The sequence below is a fragment of the Schistocerca piceifrons genome, chromosome 8 (assembly GCF_021461385.2).
Source record: "Schistocerca piceifrons isolate TAMUIC-IGC-003096 chromosome 8, iqSchPice1.1, whole genome shotgun sequence".
Lineage (NCBI taxonomy): Eukaryota > Metazoa > Arthropoda > Insecta > Orthoptera > Acrididae > Schistocerca > Schistocerca piceifrons.
Window position 1 is genome coordinate 349557698 of NC_060145.1, and position 17182 is coordinate 349574879.

Here is a 17182-nt window from a genome sequence, read left to right on the forward strand (position 1 = left end):
GAGAAAGCTTTTGACAATGTTGACTGGAATACTCTCTTTCAAATTCTAAAGGTGGAAGGGGTAAAATACAGGGAGCGAAAGGCTATTTACAATTTGTACAGAAACCAGATGGCAGTTATAAGAGTCGAGGGACATGAAAGGGAAGCAGTGGTTGGGAAGGGAGTAAGACGGGGTTGTAGCCTCTCCCCGATGTTGTTCAATCTGTATATTGAGCAAGCAGTAAAAGCAACAAAAGAAAAATTCGGAGTAGGTATTAAAATTCATGGAGAAGAAATAAAAACTTTGAGGTTCGCCGATGACATAGTAATTCTGTCTGAGACAGCAAAGGACTTGGAAGAGCAGTTGAATGGAATGGACAGTGTCTTGAAAGGAGGATATAAGATGAACATCAACAAAAGCAAAACAAGGATAATGGAATGTAGTCTAATTAAGTCGGGTGATGCTGAGGGAATTAGATTAGGAAATGAGGCACTTAAAGTAGTAAAGGAGTTTTGCTATTTGGGGAGCAAAATAACTGATGATGGTCGAAGTAGAGAGGATATAAAATGTAGGCTGGCAATGGCAAGGAAAGCGTTTCTGAAGAAGAGAAATTTGTTAACATCCAGTATTGATTTAAGTGTCAGGAAGTCATTTCTGAAAGTATTCGTATGGAGTGTAGCCATGTATGGAAGTGAAACATGGACGATAAATAGTTTGGACAAGAAGAGAATAGAAGCTTTCGAAATGTGGTGCTACCGAAGAATGCTGAATATTAGATGGGTAGATCACATAACTAATGAGGAAGTATTGAATAGGATTGGGGAGAAGAGAAGTTTGTGGCACAACTTGACCAGAAGAAGGGATCGGTTGGTAGGACATGTTCTGAGGCATCAAGGGATCACCAATTTAGTATTGGAGGGCAGCGTGGAGGGTAAAAATCGTAGAGGGAGACCAAGAGATGAATACACTAAGCAGATTCAGAAGGATGTAGGATGCAGTAGGTACTGGGAGATGAAAAAGCTTGCACAGGATAGAGTAGCATGGAGAGCTGCATCAAACCAGTCTCAGGACTGAAGACCACAATAACAACAAACAGTTTCTTTGGCCCTGCAGTGTATTTTCAAAATGAAAAAAATCAAGAATTATTGTGGGTCAGAATGGACGCAAACGTCTTAGGAAGATTAAATGAGTGTCTGTTGAGTAGCTGCATTTGATAGCCGTTGAATTGTGAAACGTTGTGGTTGGACCGCAAGGTGGCGGCTCGTGCACCTACTTCCGCACAGTGTTGGAGCCCTGTAGTGAGCGTGCTGTGTGTTTGTGGTATTGCAGCTTCGACGTGCGCGGCAAGCCGCTGGGCCAGGCGACGCACTGGTCGGATCCCGAGGTGTTCGGCTCGCGCGCCTTCTTCCGCACCGTGTCCGAGCCGGCCGTGCTGCGGCTCGAGGACGTGCACCTGCGCGACGAAGGCGTGTACCGCTGCCGCGTCGACTTCCGCAACACGCCGACGCGCTCCGCCAAGTTCAACCTCTCCGTCATCGGTGAGTAACTGCCACCGAGGTCACACACACTAGGAGTACTCTTACACTATTGGTCTAGCCGTATGGCTGACCCGATGGAATGCGAGATTATTGAGCACCTCACCAGCGAGGTTGAAACCCAATGCACCCGACTCAAACTTGCAGCCGGAGCTCGGTGACGAGAGCTGTGTGCAATGGCGCGACCTGTTTGCGAAACGTATTTTGAAGATGAAATGCTCCTTTTTGCTATTAGAAAGAAAATACAGCTAGCTATTTATAATCGCGGTGGATATTATTCGGCTTACGGATTGTCTGTATGCAGTTCTACTTCATTCGGAGAATAAGAAAATTTCCAAGCCTGAGAAACGTTGCGTAGTCAGAGTTACCGAGCTGAAAATTTTGGGGGCGTAAGTATCCATTCCTAGGCAAAACATCTTAATTTCGTAAAGAAAATTAAACTACTGCGATAAATTCTTTATACATTATAAACGTCCCGGTATCACTTCAAAGCAATAATAAATATGAAAGTAGAATACGCTCATAGACAGATATTTAGGCAATAAAATACACTACTGGCCATTAAAATTGCTACACCAAAAAGAAAATTCAGTTGATAAACCGGTATTCATTGGACAAATATATTATACTAGAACTGACATGTGATTACATTTTCACGCAATTTGGGTGCATAGATAAATTAATACCCAGGACAACCACCTCTGACCGTAATAACGGCCTTGATACGCCTTGAGCTTCAACACGATACCACAGTTCATCAAGAGTAGTGACTGGTGTATTGTGACGAGCCAGTTGCTCGGCCACCATTGACCAGACGTTTTCAATTGGTGAGAGATCTGGAGAATGTCCTTGCCAGGGCAGCAGTCGAACATTTTCTGGATCCAAAAAGGCCCGTACAGGACCTGCAACATGCGGTCGTGCATTATCCTGTTAAAATGTAGGGTTTTCCAGGGATCGAATGAAGGGTAGAGCCACGGGTCCTAACACGTCTCAAAAGTAACGTCCACTGTTCAAAGTGCCGTCAATACGAACAAGAGGTGACCGAGACGTGTAACCAATGGCACCCCATACCATCACGCCGTGTGATACGCCGGTATGGTGATGACGAATACACGCTTCCCATGTGCGTTCACCGCGATGTCACCAAACACGGATGCGACCATCATAATACTGTAAACAGAACCTGGATTCATCCGAAAAAATGACGTTTTGCCATTCGTGCACCCAGGTTCGTCGTTGAGTACACCATCACAGGCGCTCCTGTCTGTGATACAGCGTCAAGGGTAACCGCAGCCATGGTCTCCGAACTGATAGGCCATGCTGCTGCAAACGTGCAGATAGTTTTTGTCTTGAAAACGTCCCCATCTGTTGATTCAGGGATCGAGACGTGGCTGCACGATCGGTTACAGCCATGCAGATAAGATGCTTGTCATCTCGACTGCTAGTGATACGAGGCCGTTGGGATCCATCACGGCGTTCCGTATTACCTTCCTGAACTCACCAATTCCTTATTCTGCTAACAGTCATTGGATCTCGACCAACGAGGGCAGCAATGTCGCGATACCATAAACCGCAATCGCGATAGGCTACAATCCGACTTTTATCAAAGTCGGAAACGTGATGGTACGCATTTCTCCTCTTTACACGAGACATCACAACAACGTTTCACCAGGCAACGCCGGTCAGCTGCTGTTTGTGTATGAGAAATCGGTTGCAAACTTTCCTCATGTCAGCAACTTGTACATGTCAGCACCGGCGCCAATCTTGTGCGGATGCTCTGAAAAGCTAATCATTTGCATGTCACAATATCTTCTTACTGTCGGTTAAATTTCGCGTCTGTATCACGTCTTCTTCGTGGTGTCGCTATTTTAATGGCCAGTAGTGTAATTAAAGAACTTATGTAACTAATGTGTTATGTCACTAAATTCAACAAGAAATCTGACCCAAAAGCACTATAAAATGAAGTAAGTGAAGTTAGATACATAATCTTTTTATACGTTGTGATTTGCGCAGTTACGGTGTCTGTCAACTGCCTGATACTATGCTCTTTCCCTGTTTGGCGTAGCAGGTTCTACTACACGTAATTTGTCAGTTTTGCGCTTGAAACAGGGGTCTTTTTCCTATTGAATATTGCAACTGAACATAGAGTTACACCAGTGTCTTTTTTTCTTATCCTGAAATGAAAATATGGTGTTTTCTCTACTACAAATATTTTCGTTTGTCTTTCTCTTCCAAACTGGAGATAGAATTAGAAACTATTCGTGCTAAAATAGAAATTCTCCATGAATTTTAATTACTTACGTTTGGCTTAGTATAAGATTTTCGAAGCCTTTTGGTCACGTTGTTTACAATAACGCCTCATACCTTTTCTTGCACTGTTGCTGACTTTGTCTTGTTTCGTCCTGCGGAAACCTTGTATATTATCTGTGACCATTTGGACGTATCTGCAGTCGGAATCAATTTAGGAATATGTTTCCACTGAGTCTTTTTACAGTTTTTTACTTCTGAACTATTTTTAGTGGATGTTTATCCAGTCTAGCCTCCCTTATTCACCAAAGAGCCGATCTGTTGAAAAATTATATCGACAGGGTGTTTGCTCTTGACATTTTACATGAAAGAAATGAATTTACAATCACCATCGCGAAAATGTGAAATGAAACTTTATTCCACAATGTCATTTTCTTCCTGTCAAAAGGGAAGAAGTCCATTAGCTGGTCGGTGTGGGCCACACCAGCCTTGTTTTGTAACCCAAAACAAAGGAGTGTTTCATCGTCTCTGACTTTGCTAATTTAGTTCTGATATTGTTATTGGATGAAGTCATTTTGTCGTCAAAGGGAGGATATTCCTAGTTTCCTCCATTTCACAAACATCAAACAGTCTCCACTGCAAAGAGAAAGTTAATTTAATTGTTTCAGCTTCTGGATACTTAAATCTTTAGCTATTCCTCTTTTGTTTTTCAGTACTACACTATAAGGAAATCTTGAAATTGTAATATATTTTTAGAAAGCTGAGAAACGACCAACGTTGCCCTACGTATCTCATCTCTTTGCAGCCTAATCTATGGGGAGTAGAAGGTACGGCCGCATTGATGTAGGAAATTGTATGTCTTACCGGATTCCTGATATTCACAGTACACTCGTGAAATGGTCGTACGGGAGAGTCCTCACCTCCTCGCTACCTCAGAGATGCTGTGTACCATCGCTCGTGCGCCGACTACAACACCTCGTTAAAACTCACTTAAATCTTGATAACTTGCCATTGTATCAGCAACAATCGATCTAACAACGCTTGTTGTGTTATGTTGGCGTTGCCGACCGCAGCGCCGTATTCTGCCTGTTTACGTGTCTTTGTACTTGAATATGCGTGCCTGTGCCAGTTTCTTTGGCAATTCAGTGTATAACTTCACGGGTCTAGAGGGTGTAACATTACCTAAGTGATAACAAACTGGAATCAAATTTACATAAAACGTGGCAATATAAGCCCACTAAAAGTACGACGTGGCAGTTCCTCTGGCTTATGATGATTCCTTTCGGTAGGATGTTATAAGGCTGTTGTATCTTCTCCTGAGCCAAGCTGTCTGATATCCTGAGTACTAGCACTGTAATGGAGTTGATGTCCGAACTGTTGCCAACATTTTCTATTCATAACAGATCGCTGGATATTGCTGCTGATGGGAGTACCTGAACATCACTCACATTGGTCAAACAGACGCCTGTCATGCACGGACGAACAAAGTGCTGTTGAAAAAAATCACCACCATATTGTCGCGTGATATCCTTGACGTACTACTGTGCTTTCAGAGTTTCCGCAGTCACTAATATCACTACCATTATCTGAAGTCCTACCCGATGGAACACACATCATGACGTCAGGCGTAACAACGCTGTACCTCTCCACAACACTCGTATAATGGGGCCTGCCACCAGATCACCGCCATACTCGACGACAGTGGTCGTCCAGGGTAGCGAAGAACCGTAGATCATCGTTGAACACGGCGCGACGCCTTTCATCACCAGTTCATCGCTGTTAGTGAAGGTGCTTTCGCAAACGCAGCAGTTTGTGTTATGGCGTAAATGATATCCTACACATGGGCTGGTAATTCCACAATGCGGTTGCTGCTAGTCTCCAGCCAACCGTGGAGGATAACACAGAATGTTGCAGGGAGTCATTACTTGTTCACTGATTGCAAGCGTCGATGTCAGTGGGATACAATGTGTTCGGTGCACTACAGGGCGACCTTGTCTTGCGGTGGTCAGACGTCGTCGACAGGAATCATGACGACGAGTGTGGTTCAAATGGCTCTGAGCACTATGGAACTTAACATCTGACGTCATCAGTCCCCTAGAACTTAGAACTAGTAAAACCTAACTAACCTATGGACATCACACACATCCATGCCCGAAGCAGGATTCGAACCTGCGACCGTAGCGGTCGCGCGGTTCCAGACTGAAGATCCTAGAACCGCGCGGCCGCACCGGCCGGCGGAGAGTAAGTATGCCCTCACACTCCCATGTGGTCGAACACCGGGTCGTTTTCATACCTGAACTCCCCACACATCTGGATATTGCAGACTTCGACCAACCGGCCGAATGGAGTTCCTCAGTGAGGTCCCTTTCAAACTCTGTCAAGTGATGAGAAGGCTGACACGCGCGAGTATGCGGCATATCAGTGACCACTCAATATTCTACCAGACCTAATAACAATATTGTACACGAAAAACGCCAATGCACTCTGGTGCCCGGTCTACATATCATAGAGAAGTACGACTTTAATCATTTTCAAACCCGGCTATGATGTGTACGTGTACGGTGTTACATTAAGATCCCCCCAAACCTTCTAGGCGCTTCAGTAGTTTTTTTTCAGCCAGTACAGAACGAATTCGTTTAGAATACAACTTATCTGGTTGTTATGACTCAGATGATAAAAATATGCGGGAGTAGTTAAACTGCAACGCCAATGACCAAGAATTTGAGCAGCTACGGGGCGTGGATGTATGGAATAATTTGTGTTCGGTGGAGGAAAAGAGTGGAAACGAGGCGATCGAGGGATCTGTTAACATCCACAATGGGGCACTGAAACACGATGATGCGTTATTAGACACGCGCTGTGAGGCACTGAAACACGTTGAATTGTTGTTAGACCAGGCAGGCTAAAGTTCGTTTCACTGCACCGATAATTTTACTCTCCGGAAAATGAGAAACTTGGTCTGGGAAAAGTAAACATGGTTATTTCCCGTAAGTTAACTGACAGCTAGTGATACGAAATACAGTAAATTTGTAAATACGTAATTAGTTTCCGGCTAGTAACGTGCAAGTAATTAGTGGGTTTCCAGATGTTTTGTAGATACAGTAAATCTTAATTTCCAGAATAAACCGCGTGTATTTGGGACCGTCGCTGTTTTCCGCGTTCTCATGCAGCGTCTAATCCGCGTTAACCCTGATAATCGGGACTTATTGAACCGACCCGCTCCATCCGCGTAACCAGGATAGTTAGCGAATAGGCAAAGGTCGGTTACTTTGCATACCCCCAACCCTCCCCCACACCACAATCACTACCTAGTCCTCCAAACGCATTCTTTTGTCTGATTATCATCGCTGATTACTCTGTTTGTTCATTCATTGAGATGAACACGACTTAAGAATCAGAGAAAGATACACGTTTCTCTAATTATTCTTTTTTGTGTCATGATATTCAAAATAATACGAATACAGAACCTATCTCTTGCTGTGTATCTGTATTTCGCAGGATATCTTGTTTGAAGAAGCGATGCTTCCTAAACTCGTACTGATTCATGGGCAGACGGTTTCCTCTGGAATATTCATTATATTCGAGCTGACAATATTCTCAAGGATCCTGCAGCAGATCAAAGTAAAAGATGTTGATCTACAATTTTCCGCACACGTTATTTCGCCATTCCTATATACAGTAATAAACTGCGCGTGTTTCCACTCTCTTGGGACTAAACATGGCCTATGCAACGGATCAGCGCTGCAGAGTTCTCTCTGTAATGAAATTTGTGTCCAGCGCCTTGTTCGTTTCCCATTGACTTCTTGTGCTCTTTGGTTCTTTGATACCAGCGATGTTTATTTCTATGTCATCCACTGAAGAGTTTATGTAGCAGTTGAAAGATGCTAATTTTGAATAATCTTCTTACTTCAATCATTTTCACTTACATGTGGGACCTGAGGCTTCAGTTTTATACTTTCTGTCTTCTGTTGATGCAGCAGACCAACAATTCTCTTCGCAATTCTACGTGGAACGTTATATTTTTACTAAGATGCAATGCTGGAAACAGATAATATGTTTAATTCATAGTTCTCGACATAGATGCACGAATTTGTAACAAATTTTGTTTATCGCCATTGCACCTAGCAGGTGCTTGGAGGTTGTGTGTGTAATTAATATCACCTGGCAATGAAAGGTCCTAAACCACTCCTATGAGTTTCTCGCTTATACCGTTCCGTTTTATCAAATTTCCAGGGAATTAACAACGAGATTTTCATTAACGTGGTGGCGCATTATCTTTCTCATGTTCTACATCTATATTTATATGAACATGATTACTCTGCAATTCGCAATTAAGTGCCTGATAGAGGAGTCATCGAACCACCTTAATCTGCTTCCACCGTTGCACTCTCGAACAGCACGCGGGAGAAGCTAACACTACAATCTTTCCGTGTAAGCTCTGATTTCTCCTATTTCATTGTGATGAACATTTCTTCTCATGTAGATGGGCACCAACAAAATGTTTTCACTCTCTGGAGAGGAAGCTAGAGATTGAAATTTCATGACAATGATCTGCAGTAGTGAAAACCGCCTTTGGTTTAATGACTGCCATCGCAGTTGATGTGTCATACCCCTGACGCTCTCTCCCGTATTTCTATTTCGTGATAATGCAAAACGAGCTACCCTTCTCTGAACTTTTTCGACCTCCTTCGTTAGTCGTATCTGATGGTGAATTCAGCCCGTACAGCAATACTCCAGGAAAGGGCGAACAGTAATAGCGTAAACAGTCTCTTTAGTAGACCTGTTACATTTTCTAAGTGTTCTGCCAATAAATTACAATCTTTGGTTTGCTTTCTCCACAACATTATCTATGTTATTGTTTCAATTTAAGTTAATCGTAATACTAATCCCTAAATGTTTAGCTGAGTTTTCAGCTTTTAGATTTGTGTGATTTATCGTGCAACTGAAATTTAGCGTATTATTTTAAGAGCTCATGAGGATAATTTTACACTTTTCATGATTTATAGACAATTGCCACTTTTGCAATTTGTTTTGATCATCTGACGACTTTACTTTGCGGTAAATAACAGCAACAGCAAAGAGCAACTTCTGCAAAAATTCTAAGAATATTCCTCAGATTGCCTCCTGAATCGTTTTTGTAGATCAGGAACAACGGAGGGCCTGTAACACTTCGTTAGGGAACGCCAGATATTACCTATTTTTTACTCGACACCTTTCCGTGAATTACTTCAAAATGTGACCTGTCTGACAGGAAATCACTAATCCAGTCACATAATTGAGACGCTATTTCAGAGGCACCCAATTTAATTAGAAGTCGCTTGAAAGCCTGGAAATCTAAAAATATGGAATCAATTTAACGTTCCTTGTCGATAGCATTCATTACTTCGTGAGAATAAAGAGCTAGTTGTGACGGTATTTTCTGAATGCGTGTTGGCTGTTTCATCTAAATCACATCTATACAAATACTCCGCAAGCCACCGTAGGGTGCGTGGCGGAGGGTACACTGTACCACTACTTGTCATTTCCTTTCCTGTTCCATTCTTAAACAGAGTGAGAGAAAAACGGCGGTCTGTATGCCTGCTCAGCTTCAAATGTCGGTTCTCTAAATTTTCTCAATAGTGTTTCTTGAAAAGAACGCCGCCTTCCCTCCAGGGATTCCCATTTGAGTTTCCGAATCATCTCCGCAACACTTACGTGTTGTTCGAACCTAGCGGTAAATAGCAGCCCACCTCTGAATTCCTTCGACGTCTTCCTTCTGTCCGACCTGGTACGGATCACAAAACTCGAGCAGTACTCATGAGTATGTCGCAGCAGCGTTCTAAATGCGGTCTCCTTAACAGGAGAACCACAATCGTTCTCATCGAGGTGATTCATAGTGTTCGAGCACTTTATGTGTTCCAAAATCCTACTGCAAATCGACGTTAGTGGTATGGGGTTGTAATTTAGTCGATTACTCCTGTTTCCTTTCTTGGGTAGCGGTGCAACTTGTGCTACTTTCCAGTCTTTGGGTACGGATCTTTCTACTAGCGAACGGCTATATATGATAGCTAAGTATGAAATATTGTATCAGCAAACTCTAATAAAAGGAACCTGACTGGTATAAAATGTGGACCGTAACTCTTACCTTTAGGCTGCTTCATTAAATTACTCATGTTGCCAGTTATTCTTGATTCGAATTATGGAGTAATTACTTCTTTTCGTTTTGTGAAAGCATTTCGGAAAACCTTGCTTAACAACTCCGCTTTAGTGGCGCTGTCATCAGCAACATCGTCATTGTTATCGCACAGTGAAGGTATTGATAGCGTCTTACCACTGCTGTATTTTAAATGCGACCAGAATTTCTTTGGATTTTCGATCAAATTTCGAGATAGGGTTAGTTTTGCCATGGAAACTGTTAAAAGCATCTCGCATTGAAGTTAGCGTTAATTTTCAAGCTTTTGTAAAACTTCGCCAATCTTGGGGATTTCTCTTATTAATTTATAGATCTGTCAATTACTGTTGATACTATTTCTTTGAGAAAAGAGTCAAAGGATACCATCGACAGAAATTGACAGATCTTCACCAAATAAATTAATAAGAGATGGTACTGTTCCCCCATGGTTCACAAAACAGGTTGTAATCTCCCCCTTACTAATCGACCTATCCTGCTTGCGATATAAAATCTGACCGTGGATCGCGTGTATACTTAATGGAATTTTTCTAATTGGATAAGGCTATCTTTACCGAAGAAGTAATACCGATAAGTAGAGGGAAAGTGTACAACAGATCTTTCTGATAGAAAATTCTACTAAAAATAAAAAAGTAATTAAACCGAACAGGGCTAAAATTTGGAAAAATGAAAGTTATTTTGCGCATTCACTCACGAACAACATTGGACAGAAAGGGGTACCACTGATCATGAGTTCAAAAGTTACAATAACGAACGAAAAGGAAATAATTACGTTCGCCAGCCCACTAGGGCGATTTACATCCAAAATCCTCCACAAGAAGATGGGAAAGAAAAACATTTATTATTAAACACTGACGTGGCCACTGAAGGTTGTCACATTTTTTGGCACTAATTTTAGGGGAGTATGTAATGATAAAGAAAACTGAGAAGTCACTTTTGCGTTAAGTTTGGCATTAAATTTTGAAAAAGGCAGTCCAGTAATGATTTGAAAATATTCACTTAAATAGTATGTTAGTATTGAACTTCGTTACGTGCACAATGACTTTCAGACACCTCAATATAACGTCATCAAAGAAATTTAGAGAAAGGCAAGCACTTTTTACTTTGCAGTTACTTAATTTTCAAATTGGATTTCATATTATTGTCTGAACAACTGAGCCTTTTTTTTTACTGAATTGAACAGAAATAAATTCTAGAATACGTACCAAACCAAACAGCCATGTGCTTCAAGCTATATGCAAAATAAATAAAACTTCCGCACTCTTAATTTGTGCATTTTCTTTAGATTTGGATTTTTTCCGTTGATAGATTCTCAAACTTCGGTTAGCATATAAGGAAAAAAGGGAACATGGACCCTGCTTGGTAACAATGTCTGGGGGCAATGACACAATCGTCCTGAATTTAACTGATTATTATTTAAATAAAGTACATTAATCAAATCACATTCAGTTGTACTGCTGGTTTAGCCGTTAATACTTCTACCAATGAACAGTCATACTTCAGTTCTGTGCGTGCGACGACGAATTTGTGTTGCTGGAACTGCTGCTGTTGTTGAAGACGGTAGCATCTTGTGGAGCCACGGCTAATTACAGGAACGGGCAGTCGTAATTTATACAGCGTCTTCCGCCCGTCCACTGTCCTTCTCCATGCTACTAGTCATCTGGCCGGCGCGCGTACATGATGCCGCCGAAATGGTACTCTCTACTGCGAGAGCGTTAACACCACACACCGCACACTACAAGCGCTGGAACCCGTCTCTCGCTCTCTCCGCGCACTCTGCCCAACAAAAAGATTTTACAACGCACAAGCACTGCTATTATCGTTGCTAGTCGATGCAAATAAAATTCCTTTGGTTTTTTCCCAGAGCTTATAAGTTTCACAGTAAAACACAGATAAATACTATGAAACGTCAACAGATTTTTACCTAAATGTACACATACAGTGAGGCAATGTCCTTACTTACTAAAAGAAAGCATTCAAATCACAAATATTTACATACAATTAAGAAAAAAATTGTATATCGGTAGCAGGTGCCACGCATCCTGCATTTTCGGCGTTACAAGGTCAGAACACTATTGCAGAAGCAACGAAAAAAGCATGTCATTTTTACAAGAACTCAAAATCCCCAAAATTGGTGAAGTATTACACAAGCTTGAAATTTAGCGCGAACCTCATTGCGAGAAGCTTTTAACAGTTTCCACAACGAAACCAACTCTATCTCGAAATTTGGTTGAAAATCCAAGGAAATTCTGGTCGTATTTAAAATACAACAATGGTAAGAGGCGATCAATACCTTCCCCCTCTCTCCGCCCCCCTCTCCCCCCCCCCCCCCAACCACCGATCCCGCAGAACATACATCTAAACGCCACACATACATCACCCAACAAAAATTTTACCGCCTACCTTTTCCTGTATGACTATTTGCATAGTTAGAGTGAGGCCGCTATTTGCCGACGGCAACTAGCGGCGCAAATAGCTGTGTACCCAGTCGCCCCGGAGACTTACAGGCCGTTGTATTGTATTGTCGGCCTCAGACATAGCCATGGCAACTTTCAGTGTTCAAAAAGCGCTACGAGGAGGCAATTAGCCGTGGACGACTGGTTGCGCCGCTACGCAACCTATGAGCTAGAGTTAGCGTACGGTACGTCAATTTAGTACAGGGCCGGCCACAAATTCTGCACACATGCGGAGCTGCGGCACATGTGCAACTTCCTGGTCACAGTGTGCAGTGTTACCAGACGTGTGAACAGGGGAATGGAGCCGTCACCGCTCGTTCAGAGTATGTCTCTAAGCACAGATGCTCCGCTTCGCTTTACCCACCAGTTGGGATACACTCTACCTGGATCACTCTCGTGCTCTTTGCGCAGTATCCAGTGCAATCAAGGGAAGGTATCGTGTTATTCAGCAGCCCTATCAAAAAAAACGTCGTGGTTCTAAAACAAAACTAAAAATATCCCGGTTTGGTTTAGCGTCCACATAAAATACCTAAACGCCTTTCATGACAAAGGTATCAAACATGCCTTTCAATAATTAATAAAGGATAATTTTTAAGCCAGTAAGTGTACCTTGAACGACAGATTTAACACCAAATTTTTCAGATAACAATGTTCGTCTATGTAACGTGGAGCAGTACGAGGAACAGTTAGTAAACAAAAATTTTATGTTAGAAGAAGAAAACCGAAACATGTTTATCATTGATGATGAGAAACGATTAACTTAAAGCCGGACACAAAATCACGGCACATCGATGAAAGAAAGCAGTTGCGAAGATTTTCGGCACTAATATCGATCGAAGCCTTGAGTTATTCATTTTCATTATGGAGGAAGATCTTTCACACACGTAGGGAGATCCGAACATGGACATCACTCCCGCAGAATAGTGATGCAACCGTGGAAATTCTTGGCGTGGAGAGTTTTCGTAGAATTCTTTCGTACTTCGCACTGCAAATAAGTTGTCATTGAGCCATGTACTGCACTGCAGGTCGCTCAGTTCCATGTGTAGATGATTCTGTGCGCCTTCGACTGATGCTGCAAACGGTCGCGCAAAGCAGCGAATGATAGGAGACACATTCATATCGTCTACAAACTGCTCCTTAACTATCACTATTATTGATACTTATTCTTCAAGTCTAGCACTTCTGTGGACCAAATGAAGGGTAAAAAAATGTGCAGTGTTTTCAGACAGTATTTGGCTCTCCCAAAGAGTAAGCTTCCTTTCGAAAGCATATACTTTTTCCAACATGTCAGAAAATAAATTATTTTCTCCTTGCAAACTGATGTTCATGTGAGGCAAAATGTCCACGAGAAATGCAGGGTCTAATATCAAGCAATGGTCTTTTAATTTCTGTTAACTCTTTCATTTCTCATTTAAAAAATGCACTGCGACCAAACGTAAATCAAAAAGTCTTTTCATTATTTTACCTCGACTGAGCCAGCGTACTTCGGTATAGTAAGTTATGTCGCTGTACTCCTCTTCAAGAACTACCGAAAATGGTGAAGCCCTTATGTTTTCAGGTAGTTTATAGTACACACAGCAAATTGTACGACTTTTTCTAACGTTACTGATTTTGCAGGAAGCACCTCTCGATGTAGAATGCACTGACTTCCACACAACGTCTGCTCTGTGCGCCCTAGCTTTTGGCGCATCAGTGCTATGAGTCCTCTCTGATTCCCTCGCATTGCCGGTATTCCAGCCATGGTCACTGAAATTAACCGATTTCAGTTCATACCGGCATCATCAATCGCTTGCTCGGCAGCTTGGAGGAAGTCTACACCTAGTCCGTTTCAAAGGCGATATATTCAAACGGTTTCCGTTACACGCATAGCGTTATCGACAGGTCGTGTGTATGTATCACTGCTTGAGCTGTGTCTGCAAGATCTCTTGCTTCATCCAGCGCAACAGAGAAAGCAACAAAAGTCCTTAGTTTTATTTATTAAATGCCTGTGAACATCGCAGGCCATAACACTTACATGTCGTGTTAATGTTTGTTTGTAAAGGCCGATTTCTTGAAACCTGATAACGTTCTGGGGGCACAAAAGTTGTGCAGCATCAGTAAGGCAGTCTTTTATAAACTTCCCTTCGGAAAACAGTTTCCCTAATCTTGCTATTCATAACGTAATTTAGAAAATAGCCCGCAGTGCAGATGTACTGTGATTGAAAACAGTAAAATAGATACGAATGTAACACAGGAAACGACGAATTCAAGAAGTTTCACTTATTATGACTTACATTAAGAACCTGTTGATGTGCCTCATCCATTTTCTTAAGCGCACTTAATTTGGCTTGTCCTTGTTCACTGTACAGTACACTACACATGTCTTTATGAAATGAGTTGTAGCGTCTTTCATTCGTGGACTTGCGCTGACCGCCTGTTATTCGACGGCACAGTAAACACTGTGTTTTCACCTGCTGCTGAAAAGAAGAATTGCAGGTCGCAGTCGTGTTTAACTGACAGAACACAGACCTCCCGTCCTTTGCTCTTTTACAGAACTCGGCATTTCTCAGTACGTCTCGCGTTATTCTACAGTCGCCAGAGCGAAGTAAGAGTGTATGTACTTTGGTCCTCCTGGTACCGCGCAAACAAGGAAACGGAATCGTCTCCGTTCATGTGGTGGACGTGTCTGGTCACATATGTCATTGTTCAGCTTTGTCCGCTGGCTGGGATGTGTATACCTGTGGCGCGCTTCCATGCTTTCGTAGAGTATGCATCATTTACCCAGCCCTGCCGTAGCGTGTGTTCTCAAACCTCCAGTAAATTATCTATTAAAATATAGACTGCATTGTACTTGCCGAAGTGCCATACGATAAGATCAATTTTTAAGAAGTACGGAAGTACAGCATCAAGTAATATTGTGCGATTTAACATATAAAAGTGCACTGTTTGTTATTTTATAAGTATACTTGTTTAAATAAATGCTCAGATGTTTGTTTTCATCTATATTATTTACTACTAGTCAAGTGCGAAATATAAATCGAAAGAAATAAAATAAAGACTATGGTTCGAGTTACTTTAGTGTGAAGACCAATTGTTGTTTTAGAATGAGATTTTCACTCTGCAGCGGAGTGTCTGCTGATATGAAACTTTCTGGTATGCCACAGGCTGTGGCAAGTCATGTCTCCGCAATATCCTTTCTTCCAGCAGTGAGAGTTCTGCAAGTTTCGCAGGAGAGCTTCTATGAAGTTGGGAAGGTAAGGGACAAGGTATTGGCAGAAATGAAGCTGTGAGGACAGGGCGTGAGTCGTGCTTGGGTAGCTCAGGTGGTAGAGCACATAACCGCGAAAGGATAAGGTCCCGAGTTCGAGTCTCGGACCGGCACACACTTTTAATCTGCCAGGAAGTTTCAATTGTTGTTATGCTGAACAACCTTTATTTAGTAGTCGCATAAGGAAATTCTGAGAAGGGTTCACAGGGGGATAGGGGATATGATGAGTGAAGATCAGTTTGGATTCAGGAGCGGATTTGAAGCAAGAGAGACGATTGTGGCAGTTACATTGACGGCAGTAATCGAAAAATGTTCCTACTCGTGCAACCTTTTCAGATTTAAAAAAAGTATTTGAGAATGTTATCTGGAAGAGACGTTGAAAGTGCTGAAGAAAGTGGACCTGAAATACAAAGATATAGAGGTGAAACTATACCAGTACAGGAACTAAGTGGACGTGACTAACAATTTCCATAAGAAACAAGAAACAAAATTTAAAAAAGGCTGAGACAAGGATGTGCTCTATCTCCTCTTACATGCATTGCTTACAGCAGTAATCAATAGATCAAATTCGCAAGACAACTGAGCAGATGATACTGCTGTCGTCGCGGGGATGAAGGTTGATCTAGGGACTGTCCTCAGCTCATCAGCGTAATGTAAAGGATTTTCCTACACCAGTACCGTATTAGAGTAAAGAAGAGAAATAATATATTAAGGGTTTTTTTGAGACGAGTGTCATTCAATAAATATTACCTCATATATATTAACGATAGTTAATCCCAGATACCGCAGAAGCCGAAATGTTTGCCTGAGCAGAACAGTAAAGGGGACCCCACACCAACACGGAGGAGACCCTGCTAAACATTACGACCAGAACTTGGAAACAAACACTTTACTGCTATGACTGGTTCTATAGCTCGTCAATAGAAAACTTGTTTGCTGTAGGAGGGGTGCCAGGTTCGATTCCTGAGCACGAAAAAGATGTCTGTGTATAAGAATGATTATCTCTGACCAAAAAATGCTCACAAGAGCTAAAGCCTATCAGCTATCTGTTTCAAGGGATGTCAATACATGACAGCTAATTTATCAACGACACATAATGCACCAATTCGTTCTTCGCATTTGGCAGTATTACACAAATGCTGCCATATCCTCGATTGCAGTAAAGAACAATGAATATGATGAATATTATAAATGATGTTCCTTTAAACCCTTGTTATAGACTGAATATCTCTAAAATGCATTTTTCATAATGCAAATGTTCAATTGCCTGTCCGCCTTGGATGCATTGATGTAAGCGCTTCTCGGTATTAGCATGGGCACCTCTCAACATTTCCGCAAGTACTGAAGCTAAAGCATGACGTATTATTCCTTTTAACGGTTCTTTACCAGTTCGGTTTCGTAAACCCTGGCTTTAAGTAAGGCGATCTCCCTGGTCGTCAAATGCAACCACCACGACCATTCGGAGTACACATTTTTGAGATATGTCCTAACCCCTCTACAGTAATTACAGTAATGGGGTAGTGCACCATCGTGCTGAAACCAGTGCCTC

The 17182-nt window shown here is 42.0% G+C and overlaps 1 protein-coding gene across 1 annotated transcript in view; it reads left to right on the forward strand.

Annotated features, from left to right (window-relative positions):
- LOC124712344 (hemicentin-2-like) overlaps nt 1–17182 on the forward strand; it is a 479653-nt gene that overhangs the window by 52692 nt on the left and 409779 nt on the right. Inside the window, exon 2 of the mRNA XM_047242640.1 lies at nt 1309–1517. Within this exon, the coding sequence (XP_047098596.1) occupies nt 1309–1517 (209 nt within the window). The remainder of the gene's footprint in view (nt 1–1308; nt 1518–17182) is intronic.